The sequence below is a fragment of the Chelonoidis abingdonii genome, chromosome 4 (assembly GCF_003597395.2).
Source record: "Chelonoidis abingdonii isolate Lonesome George chromosome 4, CheloAbing_2.0, whole genome shotgun sequence".
Taxonomy (NCBI): domain Eukaryota; kingdom Metazoa; phylum Chordata; order Testudines; family Testudinidae; genus Chelonoidis; species Chelonoidis abingdonii.
This window is the reverse complement of record NC_133772.1, coordinates 62,377,206-62,396,054: the sequence shown is the minus strand read 5'-3', so window position 1 is coordinate 62,396,054 and position 18,849 is coordinate 62,377,206. Positions and strand designations below refer to the sequence as shown.

The 18,849-nt window shown below is 39.2% G+C and overlaps 1 protein-coding gene across 2 annotated transcripts in view; it reads right to left on the bottom strand.

Moving 5' to 3' along the window:
- Positions 1–1,126: 1,126 nt before the first annotated feature.
- The window catches only part of LIN7C (lin-7 cell polarity scaffold C), a 22,966-nt gene continuing 5,243 nt past the window's right edge, over positions 1,127–18,849 (bottom strand). The window contains exons 2-6 of one of the 2 annotated variants that reach the window (XM_032770855.2): positions 16,396–16,436; positions 12,470–12,588; positions 10,779–10,850; positions 10,242–10,451; positions 1,127–4,663 (exon numbers count right to left, since the gene is read on the bottom strand). In XM_032770855.2, the coding sequence (XP_032626746.1) occupies positions 4,508–4,663; positions 10,242–10,451; positions 10,779–10,850; positions 12,470–12,588; positions 16,396–16,420 (582 nt within the window). In that variant the 5' untranslated portion in view covers positions 16,421–16,436 and the 3' untranslated portion in view covers positions 1,127–4,507. The remainder of the gene's footprint in view (positions 4,664–10,241; positions 10,452–10,778; positions 10,851–12,469; positions 12,589–16,395; positions 16,437–18,849) is intronic. The other variant, XM_032770854.2, reaches the window with a different exon arrangement.

Sequence of the window (18,849 nt, the reverse complement as noted above, 5' to 3'; positions counted from 1 at the left end):
GATTGTAGCATCTCATGCCCATGAGGTATTTGTGGCATGGGCTGAATTAAGAATTTTTGTTTTTTTTTAAATTCAAATCTTAAACATAACTCAGGTAAAAATAAGCATTTTCAGAAAACACTGTAAAGGTCCCTTGTCCTTTCATTTTAAATAAATATTAACTATACAACTTTGGGCCATTAAGTATTTTAAAGATCTCCAAATATTTAAGTGTGGGGTGTGAGCATCTGACAAATATTGGAATTGGGAGAGAATTACACCAATACTCAGTCAGGCTAGCCAACCCAAGATGGCTCTCAGGGAACCAAATTATCCTAGCGATAATGAATGACACTGATTAATTCCTAGCTAAGCAGAATTCAAACAAAAATTCTACTTAATAAGGGTGCATTCTGCAAAGCCACAAAACAGGATAAGGGTATTGCAACTGTATTTTGTGCTTATATTCTCAAATTTAATGTGCACTAATTTAGGTTTTTACAGAGAAAATATATCTGTTATGGGTCTAATCCAATCCCCCCCTGAAGTCAGTGGGCCTTGAATCAGGTACTGTGTTTTGTACAGCTAATTGTTTTTTTTGTTTTGTTTATTAAAGGTGGAGTATAGTCACATTTAGAAATATCAAGGTATAAAATATGGATCATATTTGGGAATGTAATTTCCACTATGACATAACTGAAATTACACAATAGCTCAAGAATTCAAGCAGATACAAAGCTGTTTATGCTGCTTTCAAGACATACTACAGAGCCCATTTAGTGCCATATGAATTATTCCTGTCTCATAAAAGGCAGGCTTTCAGTTTGTTATTCTAGAACAGCCAAAGCCAAATGTTGGCTATGAATTACAACATTACTTTAATAGTAACCTAACTTACATTAAACTGAAAGGGTTACGTTTAGTCTTGGTTGGTCAGAGGAAACAAAAACAGCATCTCCTGTCCACATTTTATTATGGATCACTGTGACAGTAATGGATACGTAGATAGATCAGTGAGCACTTAATTTAACTCCACTTCTGGAATGTTATGACAGTTCACAAATGTGGGGCTTAGAGAAGCTATTTTAGCTATTAAGTCTATTTTTCAGATTACAGGCTGCATGACTAAAACATGACTCAACAGGAATAAAGTGATAAGCAAATATTTATTTAGGAAGTACAATTGACTACAGAATACTTTTGATCTTTTAGCAATCTTCCCCCATTTTTGTCTTGTAACTGTGTTAATCTATGTCCCAATCATGTTATTTTGCTGTTCAGATGAAGGCATTATCTTCTCTATTAATGGCTAGAACGTCAATGATACAAATGAAAATTAAGGACTTGTGTATTTATTTGAATATATAATCTAGTCTAGTAAAAAACAATATCCTTTTAATATAGATAAGCTTGGACACTAAAAAAAAAAAAAAATCAGCATTTTGTTCAGTACTGAAGTGTTTTATCCCAAGCCAGGCATATTTTATCAAAGAAGATGACGACCTTACACAGTAGTCATAGTAATTCAGGTACTCATGTGAGACAGATGGCAGTACCTCCATAATCACAGGAATTTTTCACTAGTATTTCTATTAACTCCAGACAGACTGCAAAATAAGGAAAAAAAAAGTGAGCCCCTCAAACCCAACCCAATTAGCTGTTAAGAGAGCAGACCAAAATGTAAACTTGATAGGATTAACTTCCATATATGCATTTTCATTTGCATAGCCGTATGCACCTGATATGAATACGCTCAGCTCCATGAGTGATTCTGAATTGCCAGCCACAGCAAGTGAGATTTTGAATAGCCAGTCACAACATACTCTTTTGTAAGGTTCACTGAAAGTAGAGTAGCAAATGAGAAAGCAAAAAAAAAAAAATCTACACACAAAAATGTGTAATTCCACCTTTTTATTTTCTGTGTTCTTAAAATCAAGTGCCTCTCAACAGGTGCATAACATCATCCACAGAAATTACATCCGTCCTTAACTCATGATGGTGTGCCCAAGTATTGCACGTGTAGGGACTGTGTACTAACACAGTGCAACCCCTGCACCTACTCAGTAATAAGTAAAGAATGTAAGTTTCTTGGTGACCTTTAACCCATCCTTACTTTAAAAATTACAGAGAGCTTTCAGACCATGCAAGAGGACAGACTGCTAATGTAATAACTGCAATTTTAGAACCCAAAAAACCAAGTAATTTCAATTGTTTTTTTTATTAACCCGACTCCCAACACACACACACACACAATAGCACGTATGCCAAGGTTCAACCCAAAGAGTTTTGGAACAGTTGATTTACTGAATTCAAAAGCCATCATTTATAATGGAAATGCTAATGCATTTACCTATAGCAGCTCTAGATACACTAAAGTAAATATTTCTTTAGGGTAACACAACACAGTGCTTTACCCAGTAACACAAAGTATACGAGTTTTATAATACATATTATTGTCTTTACTTGTACTCATACTTCTCTTTTATATATAAAGCTCTAAAAACAATTCTCTACTATTTTACAATTAAATTAAATCATTTCCATGATTGGCCTAACTACTGATTTTGGTCTAAATATTTTAAACATTAATCATTCCATAAAAATACACAGTTCAGAACATGGCCCCACCAGTAAGAAGCAGCCTTCTGAAACAGGCTAACAATACTCAGTCATGTAATTCAGTGCTCAATATCATCTGATAAATATTCATATTGCATTTCAGACTCTACTCTCAAAAATCTTTAAAATATTATCTTTACAGGCTTACAATGCTTATAAACAGCCCGAAAGGGTTCACATTTCTACCTTGCTTGTAGCAACCATGCAAGTATTACTACTTATACACTGGGCCAGCTAAGCATAAACTTCATGCCATCGTTTTTAAATTTTTAACCTTTTACCATCTTTCACACAGTAGAATTAAGTTTACAACTGACTTCATGTTATTCCATGTGAGCACAGCTTAGAAATGAGCCAGACACTCAGAACTGCACTTTTCAGTTTAAGCATCTAAGAACTAACTTGTTTATAGTCAGTAGGATGCACTTAAAGCTGCCTTTCAATTGAACAGACACCCAGTATGCTGTCAAGCTACGTCTAGATGTATATTAAGAGGTGAAGTCATTACAGAAAAGGGCACAATCCAGAACTTGGTAGACTCCAAAAATTATGTAGCTGTTCAAAATTGTAATACTCTCAACTGTGCTTAAAAATAACACTGCACCACAACCGAGTGTGTCATTAGTCACTTCACATCTGGGAGGCATCTGATCTGCAGATTTCCTCGTTCCTACCCCAAAGCAGGTAACACCACATTCTCTATTCATGGTATATTATGATACTGCTCATTTTGAACTAGAAACCAGAAGAATCAGATTTCTCCAGATTAGAAATAGCTAATAATAAATCACATTTTGTTAAAATACGATGTTATCAGTATTTTTCTTCTTTTGGAATCTTACAGACAATTTTGTGAGGTTTGTTAACTTTTGCAGATCACTATAGCTGTCAACCAGGATATCCCACACCATTGTTTAGTTTCACAAAAGGGAAAATCTTTATTAATTTAGGTATTAACTACTCCCAACCCTGTGCGACTCATCTCTATAAATGGAAGGATTGCAGTAGGACAAATTCAAATCCCAGTTAGAACAAATACCTTTTAAAAGAAGAAGTGGAAAAGTCAGGGAAATACATATGAAATTCTTTCTGCATTGCATTAAATATATTGTTCTTTTTTCTGAATATGAATAGACATGGATGCAATCAATCAATATACAACTTTTCTCTAACTGCTCAAAAATTAGTATAAAATAATATAAATTATAGGAATGATTGTTCCAGATTTTTAGAGGTCAGTTATTAAAAAATCATTTATAAGTGAATGTTCATTGTAGATTATTTACAGAAGAGGTAACAAAATTTCCAAGTTAACATTTATCATAGTGAGGTATGACCTAGCACATATGTAAAAACAATGCACTCATCAAAAAATTACAAAATCCAGTACTTATTACCAACGACACAATAAGTCATGATTAGCTTTATGTAGCTGATGTACAGTATGCTTTTAAGAAGAAAAGTGCCAAAAGCTTCATTAGGTAAAAGTCTTTGATTTTTTAATCATTAAGCACAAAAAATTTTTGAAGACTTTCATCAATTTTAAAATAATGCCAAATGAAAATCTTTAGAAAAAAAAATGTTACAAAAGTAGAAGTACATGTTATTAAAAATGCATTTTAAAAAAGTCTATAAATTTTTCTTAACAGTTAAAGATTTTATTTGCAAAAGATCTGTAAGAACAACTGGATAGAAATGCTCATGTAAACTTTTTTCAAGAAGCATTTGGGTGTTTTAGAACTAAGTGATGTTAATAGGGAAGGCATTTATAAAATTGCAAATAGATTCCCCCCCACCCCCAAGGATAGCATCTTTTATAGTTTAGGGCAGTTAAAGTTGTTAGGTCACAAATGAAACTGTTAATTGTAAAACCGAATATAATTTTCTCCATGAATTATAGTGTACAGTATTAGTTCTGTTGTCTGCGTTTTGCCGATCTCATTTTTTCAAATCGTGACTCCATCTCTTCCAGGACCTTTGGTGTGTAACGTACTACTAACTTAACCTTTCCTTGAGCTGCTTTCAGCAGTTCTACTGCTTTTTCATGATGTTCTCCTTCGACGCTCTGTAAAGCATAAACCATTAAATATTACATTAGCAAAGAACACAAGTGTTTCAGAAGAGTCTTCAGCTCCTTTGTTACACAAAAAAAATCCATTATAATAAAAAACTAGAAGTATGGCAAGTTTGAAACTGTAATGCAAGGGGCGCTATCACCCAGTTGAAGACCTGAAGCTTCAACAAGTCATCAAACAAATGGTGATAGCAGACTTTGTGTTCTCTTTTCTAACTAGCATAAAAAAACCATCATGTGGAAATGAGTGCCAAGCAACTAATTTATCATGGGAGTCAGGGACCAAGCAGACATACTGAGAGTCACTAGAGTTTATGTTTTACACACACAATAAGTACAATAAGAGAAACATTTTAAAACATGGTCTTTTAGGTTTTAAAGTCTACATTTAATAGAATTTGTAAAATTTTCCCTCCAGACAAATAGTATTTAGCAACTTCTCCCCACCACTGCATCCATTATAAGATCCAGGCATCATATGTTTTATCAGTCAGCAAAAGTTATTTCTCCCAACTTTATTATAGTTATCAAACACAATGACATTACTATCCCAAGCCTACCTCCCACTGCTGCTATTAGAAGCTAGAAGGCAGGTGGTGTACCTGTTGATTGGAGGGTTTCCCCGTTACTATAATGTTACTTACAAAAAGAAAGACAACAGTTAAAAAAAAAACAAGTTATTTCTCTTCTATCAAATTTAGAAAATGTGCTTGGATATTTTCATTTTTTGTTTTTCAGTTGGGTGCAGAAGTTGTTCTCTTTTAAAAATGGCATGAGAAGTTTGTAAGGATACATGGCGTCAGTAAGAGATTTGAAAAAAATCAACTGAAAAATAGCATGAGAGATTGCTTACAGTTTCTAAACTATGTCTATACAAATATATTTGAATTCTGTTGTAAACAAGACATACTAAATGTTACTAGTATAAAAAATCTGGAAAGACCATTAATATCTTTTAATAGACAAAAGTCTAATTTTCAAAATATTCTCTATTAGCTAGGTTCTGGCAAAGGCATAAACATTAAAGCCTTTGCAACAATACACTGAAGCTTGTAAGTGCTATGTGTGACAGATATTGCAGCCACCTGCAGTGTCTTTGGTGAGAAGATTGTATTAAATTTATTAACGTTTTATGTATCATTGTGAGCCAAAGACCATATGCAACTCTATGAGGAGAGAGTTACCACAGGTCCTTCAGGAACTAAGAGCAATTGGGCGTGGGTGGGTGATTACTACACTTCCCGAGATTGTAAACAGTCCCAGAGAAGTACTAATCCTTAGGGTGGTTTGCATATATTGATCCATGTTGTATTTTTCCAGACACTAAGAAACAAAGAAAGGCCTTTTGGTATAAACGGATGAGCTTGAACTGACTTGGGGTCTTCTTTTTGATTCAACAAACAGGCAGGAACTTGGATCCAGGGGAACCTCAATCCTTGGATTGAAAGGTTGGAAATATTTTGGTCTACTGGGGCTCCATAAGACAGATGAGCAATTCCTAGTATCTTCAGTGTGGGGTGTAAAACTACACTTCTACCCCGATAGAACACAAATTCGGACATAATGCGGTAAAGCAGCGGGCAGCCACAGGCCCTTTAAAGTGCACCCGAGCCCCGCTGCTTTACCTCATTCTATCCAAATTCGTGTGGAGTCCTGGGCCCTTTAAAACACCTCCTGAGCCCTGCTGCCAGAGCTCTGGCGGTAATTTAAAGGGCCTGGGGCTCTGGCAATGCAGGGAGCCCCAGGCCCTTTAAATCCCCTCCCGAGCCCCGCTGCTGAGCTCCGGTGATGATTTAAAGGGCCCAGGGCTCCCTGCAGTGGCTGGAGCACTGGGCCCTTTAAGTCACAGCCGGGGAAGCTGGCCAGCATGCCGTACCAGACCAAACCCACTATAACACAGTCTCACCTATAAGGTGGTGAGATTTTTTGGCTCCCGAAGACCATGTTATATTGGAGTAGAGGTGTATTTATTGTTGGGTTGGGTTTTTTAAATGTTTTCTCTGCAATGTTTTTGACTTAAGAATAAATGTACTTTGTTTTGTTACAGTTGTGTGGTCAGTGGTTAACAAAAAACAAAACAAAAAAACAAAGCAAAACAACACTGCCATTGTCCTCAGAGAGAAAGCACAGGGCAGAGCCTTAGGCAGACTAGCTTGCTGGAGATATCACAGTGTAAGGCAGGCAGCAGTACAGCCTAAAACGCCCTATCAGAAAGGAGAGGGCCATGAGTCTCCATCCAAGAAAGGTGACTGGTGGGAACCTGAAATGGTAAGTGGGCACCCTTGAGGGACCACGGATGGGGAATACAGGTGCAGTTACTCCTGAAACTGTGACACTAAGTTAATTCTGAATACAGTTATTAAAAACAAGTCTGCAGCATATTAAATATTATGTTAAGAATGTGCTCAGAGGTATGAGGCTATTTCTTCATTTAAAATTGGTAACATAAAACTAACGTACTGTACATGTGCATGCACATGCATCCCAGTTTTAGAGTAGCAGCTGTGTTAATCTGTATCCGCAATAAGAACAGGAGTACTTGTGGCACCTTAGAGACTAACAAATTTATTTCAGCATAAGCTTTCGTGGGCTACAGCTCACTTCTGTCTGTGTGTTCCATTCTATGCATCCGAAGAAGATATTTATACATACAGAGAACATGAAAAGGTGGAAGTACGCATACCAACTAGAAGAGGCCAATCAATTGAGATGAGCTATCATCAGCAGGAGAAAAAAAATCTTTGAAGTGATAATTGAAATGACCCATAGAAGGTGTGAGGAGAACTTAACATAGGGAAATAGATTCAATTAGTGTAATGACCCAACCATTCCCAGTCTCTATTTAAACCTAAGTTAATTGTATCTAATTTGCATATTAATTTTAGTTCAGCAGTCTCTCTGTGGAGTCTGTTTTGATAGTTTTTTTGTTGCAAATTTGCTACCTTAAGTCTGTCCACTTGAGGTTGTTCGAGGGTTGAAAGTGTTCTCTCCTGGTTTTTGAACGTTTATGATTCTCTGCATGTCAGATTTGTGTCCATTTATATCTTTTCGCGTAGAGACTGTCCGGTTTTGGCCAATGTACATGCAGAGGGGCACTGCTGGCACATGATGGCAATATCACGTGTGTGATGTGTGGTGAACGTAGCCCCCATGATGGCGTGGCGGATGTGATTAGGTCCTATGATGTGTCACTTGAATAGATTGTGGACGAGCTGGCATGGCTTTGTTGCAAGGATAGTTCTGGGTTAGTTGTTTATGTTGCTACGTGCTGCTTGTTGCTGGTGAGCATTTGTTCAGGTTGGAGGATGTCTTGTTAGCATGGACTGCGCCTGATCTCCAAGGTATGTGAGAGTGAGGAATCATCTTTCAGGACAGGTTGTAGATCTTTGATGATGCGCTGGAGAGGTTTTAGTTGGGGGCTGTAGGTGATGGCTAGTGGCGTTCTGTTATTTTCTTTGTTTGGCCTGTCCTGTAGTAGGTGGCTTCTGGGTACTCTTCTGGCTCTGTCAGTCTGTTTTTTCACTTCAGCAGGTGGGTATTGTAGTTTTAAGTATCCTTGATAGAGATCTTGTAGGTGTTTCTGTCTGAGGGATTGGAGCAAATGCGGTTGTATCTTAGAGCTTGGCTGTAGACAATGGATTGTGTGGTGTGTCCTGGATGGAAGCTTGAGGCATGTAGGTAAGTACAGCGGTCAGTGGGTTTCCGGTATAGGGTGGTGTTTGTGTGACCATTGCTTATTAGCACGGTAGTGTCTAGGAAATGGACCGCTTGTATGGATTGGTCTAGGCTGAGCTTGATGGTGGGATGGAAATTGTTAGTCTCTAAGGTGCCACAAGTACTCCTGTTCTTTATCCCAGTTTTATTTATTTTTATAAATATGTATTTAAATTTATGCCCACTGTCTGCTAAGCGGTTTTTTGTTTTTGTTTGTTTGTTTGTTTTTGGTGGGGTGTCTGTGGGTGAGAAAGGCACAAGAAAGCCACTTGAGGCTTATCGATTCTGGTGCCAGTTCTATGCTTGTCTCAGGATATTTTAGAGCAACTTGGGAATTTCTATAAAGATACACTGGCCAGCCCAAGGAACCATGGTACCAGCACAGAACAGCTGTAGCACTTTGGCCAGGACCCCTTCCATATACTGGGGGCATAAGAGATGACTATGCCTGCTAGGGATATCCCAATATTGGGGACATCTGATAGCTCTCAAATTCCTTTGCATCACAAGAGTGGCTCTGGTGACAGACTACAGGATTGAATTAAAACCTAAGTCATAAAATACGGTTAAGTATGTACAAGTAGTTACTAGAGCCTGAATTTTAATTAGTACATATAAATTAAGAGTTTTTGAAAGTACAATCAAAACTTGTCTAGTTCACTCACAGCTCTCTGAGAGCATCTGAGCAGCAAGAATTATTCTATAAAAATATACACCAAAAAAATAAAAAACCTTTTAGCAGTCTCCTTTTTCTCATCACCCAGAAGGCCACAAGTTGGTATTTTATGTGTTGTGCCTTTTATGTATCTTCAGCCTAAATGGATGCTTAATTTAAAAAAAAAATCAGTGACTGAGTTTAAAATACATGCTACTTTTTTATAAGAAACTGGAGGAATGGTTTTTAAACTCTCAGCACTTAAGGTGAAAAAAATCACAGACCCTGCAAAAATTACTTTATACCTTGCACTTTGTCACGGTTTTCAGTCTCCAGCAGCATTTTTATCAGGACAATGACAACATCAAAGGATCGTCATATTATCTTGCCTTAGATTGAATGGTTTTGGTACTTACCTTACAAGATGCAAAAATTCACATTATTAAAAGTCTGCAACATCAGGGACACATGTAGCAGAACCACTTTAACACCACTGTAGCTAGAGCTGAATGAATAATTGCTTTTTAGGTTTGGTGGCCAAACCAAAAAAATAATTGCAAACTAAAACTGACCCCCTCCCCCGCCCCATTTTTCTTGCTGAAATGAAAAAAACTCTTTGGTCAGTTCAAAATGACATTTTGAAATGGTACAGGCTGATTCCTAACAGTTTGTTTGAAAAATTTCAAAACAAACCATTTTGACTTCTGAATTTTTTTTCCAGTTTTTATTCAGCAGAAATATTCACTGAATTTGAACCCAATTTTCAAACAGTTTTGGTTGTACCAAAACAGCATTTTTCAGCAAATTTACTATTTGTTGAAAAAATTATGCCCATCTGTAACTGTAAAACTATTTCATAAGGTAATTATACTGTTTGCTTCAAAATAGAGTAGTTAACATTTGGCCTTATTTATCCTGCCATGCTCTGAAATACTGCCTCAGGTAATGATATACTTGTATTACCATTTAGTGAATTCATGTACAATAGCAAACCATAGTCCAAGAACTCTGGTCATACTCAAGTTTTTGTCCAATATCCTAGTCTTGCTAATTATGAATCAACTGCAAACAGGAGGATGAGATTTCTATCACTTTGCCAACACTAAAAAAAGGCACCAGGCTTTTGCAGACTACAGTCTCTATACACCCTCAAGTGGACACAAATATTTACTACAACTGAAAGTTAAAGCCAATTCCTACCACTCCGTTTACAGAAAGAAGCTGGTCTCCACGTTTCAGTCCCCCATGTCTATCAGCTATACCGCCTGGGATAATTCGAGAGATATAGATTGGAGAGTTTTGCTCTTTGCCTCCCATAATGTTGAATCCAAGACCTTCTTCTGTTTTTGGCAGTTCAACAACTCTGGGATGTGAATGACCTTCGCTGGCAGCAAATGCAGCAACTGTGGCCTATAAGAAACAAAACTATTTACTTTTTCTTAAAATCAGAACCTTAGAAAGTCTCCATCTCTTATAGTCAGAGGTGGTAAGCATTTGAAAAGGTTTTTGAGACAGACAATGAAGTAAAAATAATGTGTATCCTAGGTACCAACATCAGAATACGAAACTAAGGGGCATTTTGAATTAAATAAAAACGAATGTCATTTGAAATAACAAGTCTTTCATATCTTGTTCATAAAAAGGACAGATTAACAGGTCAGATCAGAAGGAGACATCTAGATCACCCTTTCTGTGACAAACTATTACATTCTATTCTAGTTATAGTAAGACTTTTACCTTTGCTGTAGCATTAGCTCTCACTTCTGGGCTACTGCTGATGTCCACAGTTTCATATACGTGCTCATATACCTTTAGGACAAAGTTATTTAGTAGGTACATAATTTAATGGGAAAAATGAATAGATACGTTTTCTGCTTAGATGGTGTGACCAATAATCTACTGTGTTAGATGTGTGACAAGAGATCAATACTTCTGCTACTACTCTCAAAATTGCATTTCCTAATTTACAGAGAGAAAGGGTATGTGCCTGAAAGAGAATAAATCTGCCCTATTGGAAAGACACCTCAAGCTGAGGCCATGTCTATACATAAAGTACTGTAATGGCACAGCTGTACCGACACACCTGCGCTGCTGCAGCATGTCTGGTGAAGACGCAGTATGCTGCCAGGAGAGCTGTCCCATCGGCATAAAAAAATACACCTTTGCAAGCAGCAGAAGCTCTCCTGCAGATATAGTGCTGTGCACTCGAGCACTTATGTCAGTAAAAGCAGCAAAGAATCCTGTGGCACCTCATAGAGTAACAGATGTATTGGAGCATGAACTTCTGTAGGTGTTCACCCACGAAAGCTCATGCTCCAATACGTCTGTTAGTCCATAAGGTGCCACAGGACTCTTTGCAGCTTTTACAGATCCAGACTAACACAGCTACCCCTCTGATACTGATGTCAGTGTAATTTATGCCACTCAGGGTGGAATATTCATACTCCTGAACGACAAGTTTTGTAAATATAGGTTGTAGCATAGACATAGCCTGAGACAGGACTGAGAGAGTAAGTTACACCTTCCCCTGGGTCTACTGAATGGGCTATTCAAGCACAGTGAATATCACTGCTATCACTGAAACCAAAAGTGATAGTTGGATCTGCAACTACTCCCACCCACACACCTGGAAGAACCATTCCGAGTGCAGGTAAGGGATTGAGAGCCTTGAAGAGATGCTAATTAATGCTAGAACAGAATGTTAATCATAAGGCGGAGACAGAAAAGTATCATATTTGTATTGACTCACAGCTTGTCTTCATTACTAAAAAAAGATGTATTTTTTACCTCAGAGTAACTAATTTGCATGAGCTCTCTCATAACAATACTGTGAAGACAAGACACTTTTGTTTTACTGCGAAGTAAACTCACAGAGGTCAAACTCTGGTGAGTTTACCTTGTGGTAAAAAAGTGTCTTGTCTTCACTGTGTCTTTACCTTGTGATAGCTCACGTGTTAGTTACCCTGAGGTAAAAAAACATGGCCTCCTCCCCCCCTCCTTTTTTTTTTTTTTTTTTTTAGTAGTGAAGACAAGCCCTCACTTGCACTTTAGGGTACAGGTGCTTGCAGCTGACAGGAATGTCAGACCCTCAAGTTCTCTCTCCAAGAAAGGTGTGAATTGTTAACTGGCTTTCTGTAACCTAAGATAATATATCCTTATCTAGGTTATTCAGGGGCAAAATTTAAATCTAAGTATGTTAAGACAATTGTTCGTTTTGTTTTAAATCCTATCCTACTTTTTTTTTTTAATAAAGAATTAAGCCCGAAAGTTTGCAGATAATAGATTTGAGGTCAGATTAAAAAGTAATTCAAAATAAACTCTTGTAACAGCTAGCTTTGTTCCTGCTCAGCAGGTATAACAGTACATCTTAGAAGCAGGCATATATCTGGTATTTTTGATTGCTATTTGTTTATGCCAGGTTAACTTACCTCTCTCACAGCATTACAGAACTCACTTTGAAGGACCCTTTGCAAAGCCTGTAGTTTTTGTGGTGGTACTTCTCCACTCCTCTGTAATTTTTCCAGCAACTCAATAGCTCTGCAGATGTCTGGGGAAAGATAGAATATTGATATGATGAACACCTGACTTTTACTCAGAGAATGTTCTTTTAGTGCATTCATGCACACACATACACACCACTTTGTAAGTGAGAATTAAGTATGCTTACATGCATTTCCTTTAACACAATCACTAAATACTACTGAGAAGACACCAGTTAATGCATCAACATCCAGGCCCTCCCTCCAATGACTCCTTGCATATTTCATCTTCAGGATCCTCACATGCTGAAATCTACTTGTCCCTCTGATCCTTTGAATCCGTTCCTAGTTGCCTGTACCAATTTCCACGCCCCATCAATGTGTGCTTTTTATGGTCCCTGTCTCATTCTCCATTCTACTTTGTTTAAAATCAACATTGATCAACCACAGCATTCACACATGGAATGAGGAAGGGGACTACACAGGGTAGAAAAAAAATAATTTGAGTAGAGGGGCTGGTATGGGTATACTGGGTAACAGTGCACACAGTTTCGGTTACACTGATGATTTATCCACCCTCCACCAGTGGGGAGACCCACTGCCAACATAGCTTCCCAGTCACTGCATATCCAATATTTCTGGCTTCCTTGCCTTCCTGGCTCTATCTGCCTCCCCAGTTACAGCCCCTGCCAACCTCTGAGTCTTGTTGCCTCTATACCTCCCTTCTCTCCATATTTACCCACTGTGACAGAATCTACCTGCATTCACACCCTCCATACTATTGTAATATTTTTTGTACAAGGCATGTCTTGTAAGGTATCATTTGAAAACTCATAATTTGCTGGTCAGTATCATCCTGATAAAATGTGTGTGGAACATTGTATATAAAGTTATAAGATTTTCCTGTATGATATTATTAAACACATGTTCCAACCCCCATAGCCCCCCCAAACTAAGGTTAGCAAACAGGTCTATTCTAAATAAAGGAATGTGTACTCTGCTTAATTTGCATTTAAGTAGTAAACAGAGTCATTGGTCAGAGAGGGAAACAAAGAACACTCAAATGGGTGAGAAAAAAAGCAGCAGGCAACATTCTTCCACATAGATTCTCTATCTCCGAGTGCCCAGCTGAAAATGTTTTTCAAGAGGGGAACACGTACCCAAAGGCACCCCTCTCTGTCTCCCTGCCCATGACATGCACAGTACCTGAAGCGAAAAAGGAAGCCAGTGCTGGACTCTGGACAGAGTTTGGTTAGCAAGACTGCTGAAAGCACACAGTGAGAAACTTTGCTTGAATCTGACATAGTTTGTTAAGGTAGGTATTAAGATGTTTTACTATCTTTATTTTTCTTGTAACCATTTCTGGCTTTTATGTCTCAGTACTTGTATTCTCTGTCTTAGTAGTTAATAAACATGTTTTATCTAATCCAGTGTGTTCAAGCTGAAGTGCCTGGGTAACGCCATTTGGGGTGACAAGTTATGTGCATATTATTCCCTTAAAGGAATAATGGATTTATAATATTTTGTACTCTCTGGGAGACGGCCGGGCAGTACAGGACAGATTTCTGGTGGAAATCTGAGACTGGGATATGTTTGGATGACCCGGCAGTATAAGCAAGGCTGGTGAGAGTACAAAGTGTAACCCACGTGTGGTTGGCAGGCTGCAGTTACATGTAGATGCTCAGGGTGTGGCTTGCAAGCTAGAAGGCTATTTGTGAGTGGCCCAGGTGAGAGCTACTTCACCAAGGCATTGTAAGGCACCCAAGGTTCCAGGGCAGGAGTAACACAACTGTTCATTAGTCTGGGTTGTACCCTGGTATGTCACACTCACCCATCTCACCTATGATAAATATTGGCAATGGAAGTTCCTGTCTGGCAGATCTGAGATCAACTGTGAAAAACCACCAGGGCTTTGCTAGATGGAGAAATTACTTGCGTTGCAAAGCTACAAGTTTCACCTGCCAGACAACTTTGTAGGCAAGCTTCCCTCACTACTTGCCTACATTGCTAAGGCTGAAACATGGTCAGAGGTGGCCAAGAGAATCTTATAGGAAAATTGCCTGAAAAAGCAAAGCTCATTGCTCTGCTTATTTTAAGTGGTGGAACCACCTCTGGATTTGCTGGGGAGAGTTCTGGTCCAACTGACTGGGAGCATAGCTAACTAAGCTTAAACACTTCATAGGAAGCAGGTATGGACAGAGGAAGGGAAAGCAGCTAAGGTCTGTTACTGGGCGACACTGGCCCTTTAAGAGGGAGTAGGGCCAAAGCTGTGACTCATCAGCTCACTTCAACTGGGCTTAAAACGTTGACGAGTCAAAGCTGCCTGAGAGCACTGAGAGAGAGATAGAGAAGGACAGGTGAGAGCTGTCTGAGGAGGAACAGAGACCTAGGAAAGAGCAGCAGCAGCAGAAGAGAGCTGGTAGAAAGCCACTGAGAAGAGCAAGAAGTTGATGTTAAGGACTGACCAGAGCTGTGGAAAACCTGCCAAGTTAAAGGAGAGCTTGTGCAGAGGATCCTAGGAAGAACCACCAGCCTGGTTAGGAGAAGCTGAGCCCAAAACAAGAGTTGATGCTGGAGAGTGGATCTCAGAGCAGGAATAGGACTCATAAGCAGAGAGGCCTGGGTGTTTGGAACACTGTGGGAAGAACTCCTTGCAGCAGGCTTGAGTGGTGGACTGCAGGAAGCTCAGCTCAGAATATTCCCTGAGCTGGGGTCTGACTCTCAGACAGGGAAGCTTGGCTGAGTGAAAGTGTGGAGAGTTCTTTTGCAGGAGCGCTGACTCAGAGCTATGGACGAGACTTATGGGAGAGAAGCAGGTCTTGGAACTCTCAAGCAGAAGGCCTGGAGAGCAGGGCCCTGGAACGGCAGCTGAATGAACCATGATGAAGCGGTTACTGACTCTCAGATGGGTGACCTGGGAATACTGACCTTTGAATGGGACTGAAGAGCTGCTGGACTGCAACCTTCTTTTACTTCAGGGTTTCGGAAGGATGGTTTTATCATGAATTCTGTGGACTATTCAGTAGGGACAGAGACAGATAAAAATAGCTCTCCCCCCTTTCTGGGGACAAGATGCTACACAAAGCAATTGTTACATGAGAGAAGACAATGAAATTTTAAAAAAATAAATAGGAAAAGGAAAAAAGATTCAAGTGGCAGCAGATACTTAACAAGTCTGTGATTGCTTTCACAGAATGCATACACCCTTCCAGTTTTACAAGTACCACGGGCGGCAAAGATCAAAAGTTTTCCTCGTGCAAATCTACATATACACACAGTACATTACAGCTTTATTTATAAACTGTTAATTCAACCACAAATGCAATAACTTTTGCACAGGCTTAAAGGAATTTAGTTATAGGGAGAAATTAGGCAGAGAATGATAAAACTGACTTAAGATCAGCTGATAGCTCCATTTTTTTAAAACAAAGCTTACACAGCATAGCATGAAAGAGTGCCTGAAAAGTTAGATTATTTTCTTTGTGACACTGGCAGACCAGAGGCCAGCTCTTGCCAAGGATTTAGGCCGCAGCTGAGCACTGACAAAGTCATTGCTGGAAACCAGTTCAGCTCACCTGTGTGTTAGTACGATTAAGTTGAGTAGTGGACTCATAACTATCTGTCTGGACTTTATGAATTACTAGTAAATTGCTAAATGTATTAATCCTACTTATAATGTCTGTATCCTGTGCTATAAGGTAATACTTAAAGTATTTGCTATATAGTTCAGAACATAACCCACCAAACAAGAAAAAACTTCACCTAGTACTAAATCCCTATGAAAGATATTTCCTCTTGCCCATAAGGAAGGACTATCAAAACTAAATGGGCCATTGTGGAACATCACAATACAAAATTTTGCTAAGTGTTCTTGCACAGGCTAGGTGCAAAAGGGCTCATCCCATCATCTTGAATTCTGGAAGAAGGAAAAAAAGATAGTGAACAAGAAAATTTGTCATCTCTTTGCTGTTTGAATTCTGACAGGGCTGGAGTTAGGAAACAGATGCAGAGATCCCACATGGTCAACCTGGGTTAGCCCTAATAGACATTCAGTGCTGACAAATTGGTACAACTGTGTCACCTTTTGGAACCGTAGATGGTAATTGTGTGTGCGCGCGCGCGCCTGCATTAACCTGTAAATAATTCATTTCTTTTTCCTGGTCAATAAATCCTTAGTTTGGCTACAAGCAGTTGTCTTTGATGTGATATCTAAGGTACCTATTAACCTGGGATAAATGACTCATCTCTGGGGAGTGGAAGCAACCTGAATCTTTTGTTATCTTGGTGCATGCCAACCAACTATCATTAAATCCAGCTTGCCTGGGTGTCAGGATAGACTGGAGTGCCCAAGGAGACTGTTTACAACTCCATGGTAGGACTGTTATAGCACTTCAGGGATTCATATTTGTTACTGGGTTGGTGAAACCTAATTACTCCTGGGGGAATTGTGCACCAAAAAATTAAAAAATTCTGTGCAAAAGTTAAAATCTGCAAATTTTATTTGTCAAAATAATACATCATCAGACCAGTTTCAATTATTTTGTTAATTTATTTCAAAATACCTGTTAGCAAGAATGTCTGTAACAATACAGATGCACACAAAAGTTCCCTTAGGAGTAGAGAGCTAAAGAAACCCCTATGACAACCCAGTTCCTATTTGTCTGCTCCCACCCAGCCCAGACATTCATGAACCTGATGAAAGGGCTTTTGTTGTTTGTTTGTTTTTCCCCAAAAGCTCAGAAGATAGACTAGACAGTTTGGATCTTCTCTGGTAAGGTATTCCACAGTCTAGGAGCTGGAACTGAGAATGCCTTGCCTCCAGCTCTCAGAAATTTCATCTTAAGAACTCAATTTTCATATCCCTCTGAATGCAATGGTGTTGGTCAGTCACCAAAAGGCAATCTTTGAAGGACCTTGGCCTGAGCCCAAAGAGCATTTCAAAGATTAAACTAAGGATGCAAATAGGGAGCCAACAGAGGGTACAGGGCACTGATGCGATGTTATTTTGGTTGTAAGTTTCCCAACAGAGTGGAGATGCCACACACTGTGTTATATAATGTGGAGTACAATTTAATTTATGGCTGTAGAATGCTCAGTACAGTCAGACAGTAATTTTGAGATCCAGGGTGTCTTTTACACAAGTACAGAGTAAGGGGCAGTACATAACTGTATTGTCCCAGAAGCAGCTCATGCCTGGTTGATGTTGGGGAACAACATGCCTTCCCCAGTGCAGCTATGTCTCCTCCACTCAGATCCTGCCCCATTCACTCCCACCCACCTGCATGAGGCTGAGGGGGTTGGGGAGATACAACAGTTCTATGGAGCCTTCTGGCACTGCTACCCATGATGTGGTTAACTGGGCACTTTGTGTCCCCTTGCACTGCCACACTTGGTATGCCCCAATTTGGCCCATTATTCAAAACAACAAGAGATTAATTGGATATCAAATTGACTCAAGAGGGGCTCCAAGGAAAAAACCTCACACGCTTAGAGATAACGCCATTAAAAACAGTAAATTAAAATAATGTGAAAAAACCAATGTGACACCAAACCCACAACACGCTATTTAAAGGATGGATTTTATTTGCAGCAAGCAGATTTTCTGATTAATCATATGCACTTTAAAAGCGAATTTTTGTTGACTGCAGGAGGCACTAGACCAGGGGTCAGCAACCTTTCAGAAGTGGTGTGCCAAGTCTTCATTTATTAACTCTAATTTAAGGTTTCATGTGCCAGTAATACATTTTAACGTTTTTCGAAGGTCTCTTTCTATAAGTCTGTAATATACAACTAAACTATTGTTATATGTAAAGCAAGTAAGATTTTTAAAATGTTTAAGAAGCTTCATTTAAAATTAAATTAAAATGCAGAGCCCCCTGGACCAATGGCCACGACCAGGGCCGGCTCCAGCTTTTTTGCTGCCCCAAGTGGCGAAGCAGGGAGGAAAAAAAAAAAAAAAAGCCAATCGGCGGGCACTTTGGCAGCAGCTCATTCTTCTGTGGCAATTCGGCAGCAGGTCCTTCACTCCCTCTCTTCCTCTTCAGCAGCAGCTCAAAGAGGAGGAGAGGGACTGAAGGACTCGCTGCCGAATTATCACCGAAGACCCGGACGTGCCGCCCCCCTTTCCACTGGCCGCCCCAACCACCTGCTTCCTTTGCTGCTGCCTGGAGCCGGCCCTGGCCAGGACCCAGGCAGTGTAAGTGCCACTGAAAACACTGGTCTACAATTTTTGAGAAGTCGTCTGCTTCAGAGATAAAATGTGGTATTTATTATGTATTTTGATGTGCTGAATTCAAATATGACAATTAAAACAACTGATTGGCTACTGT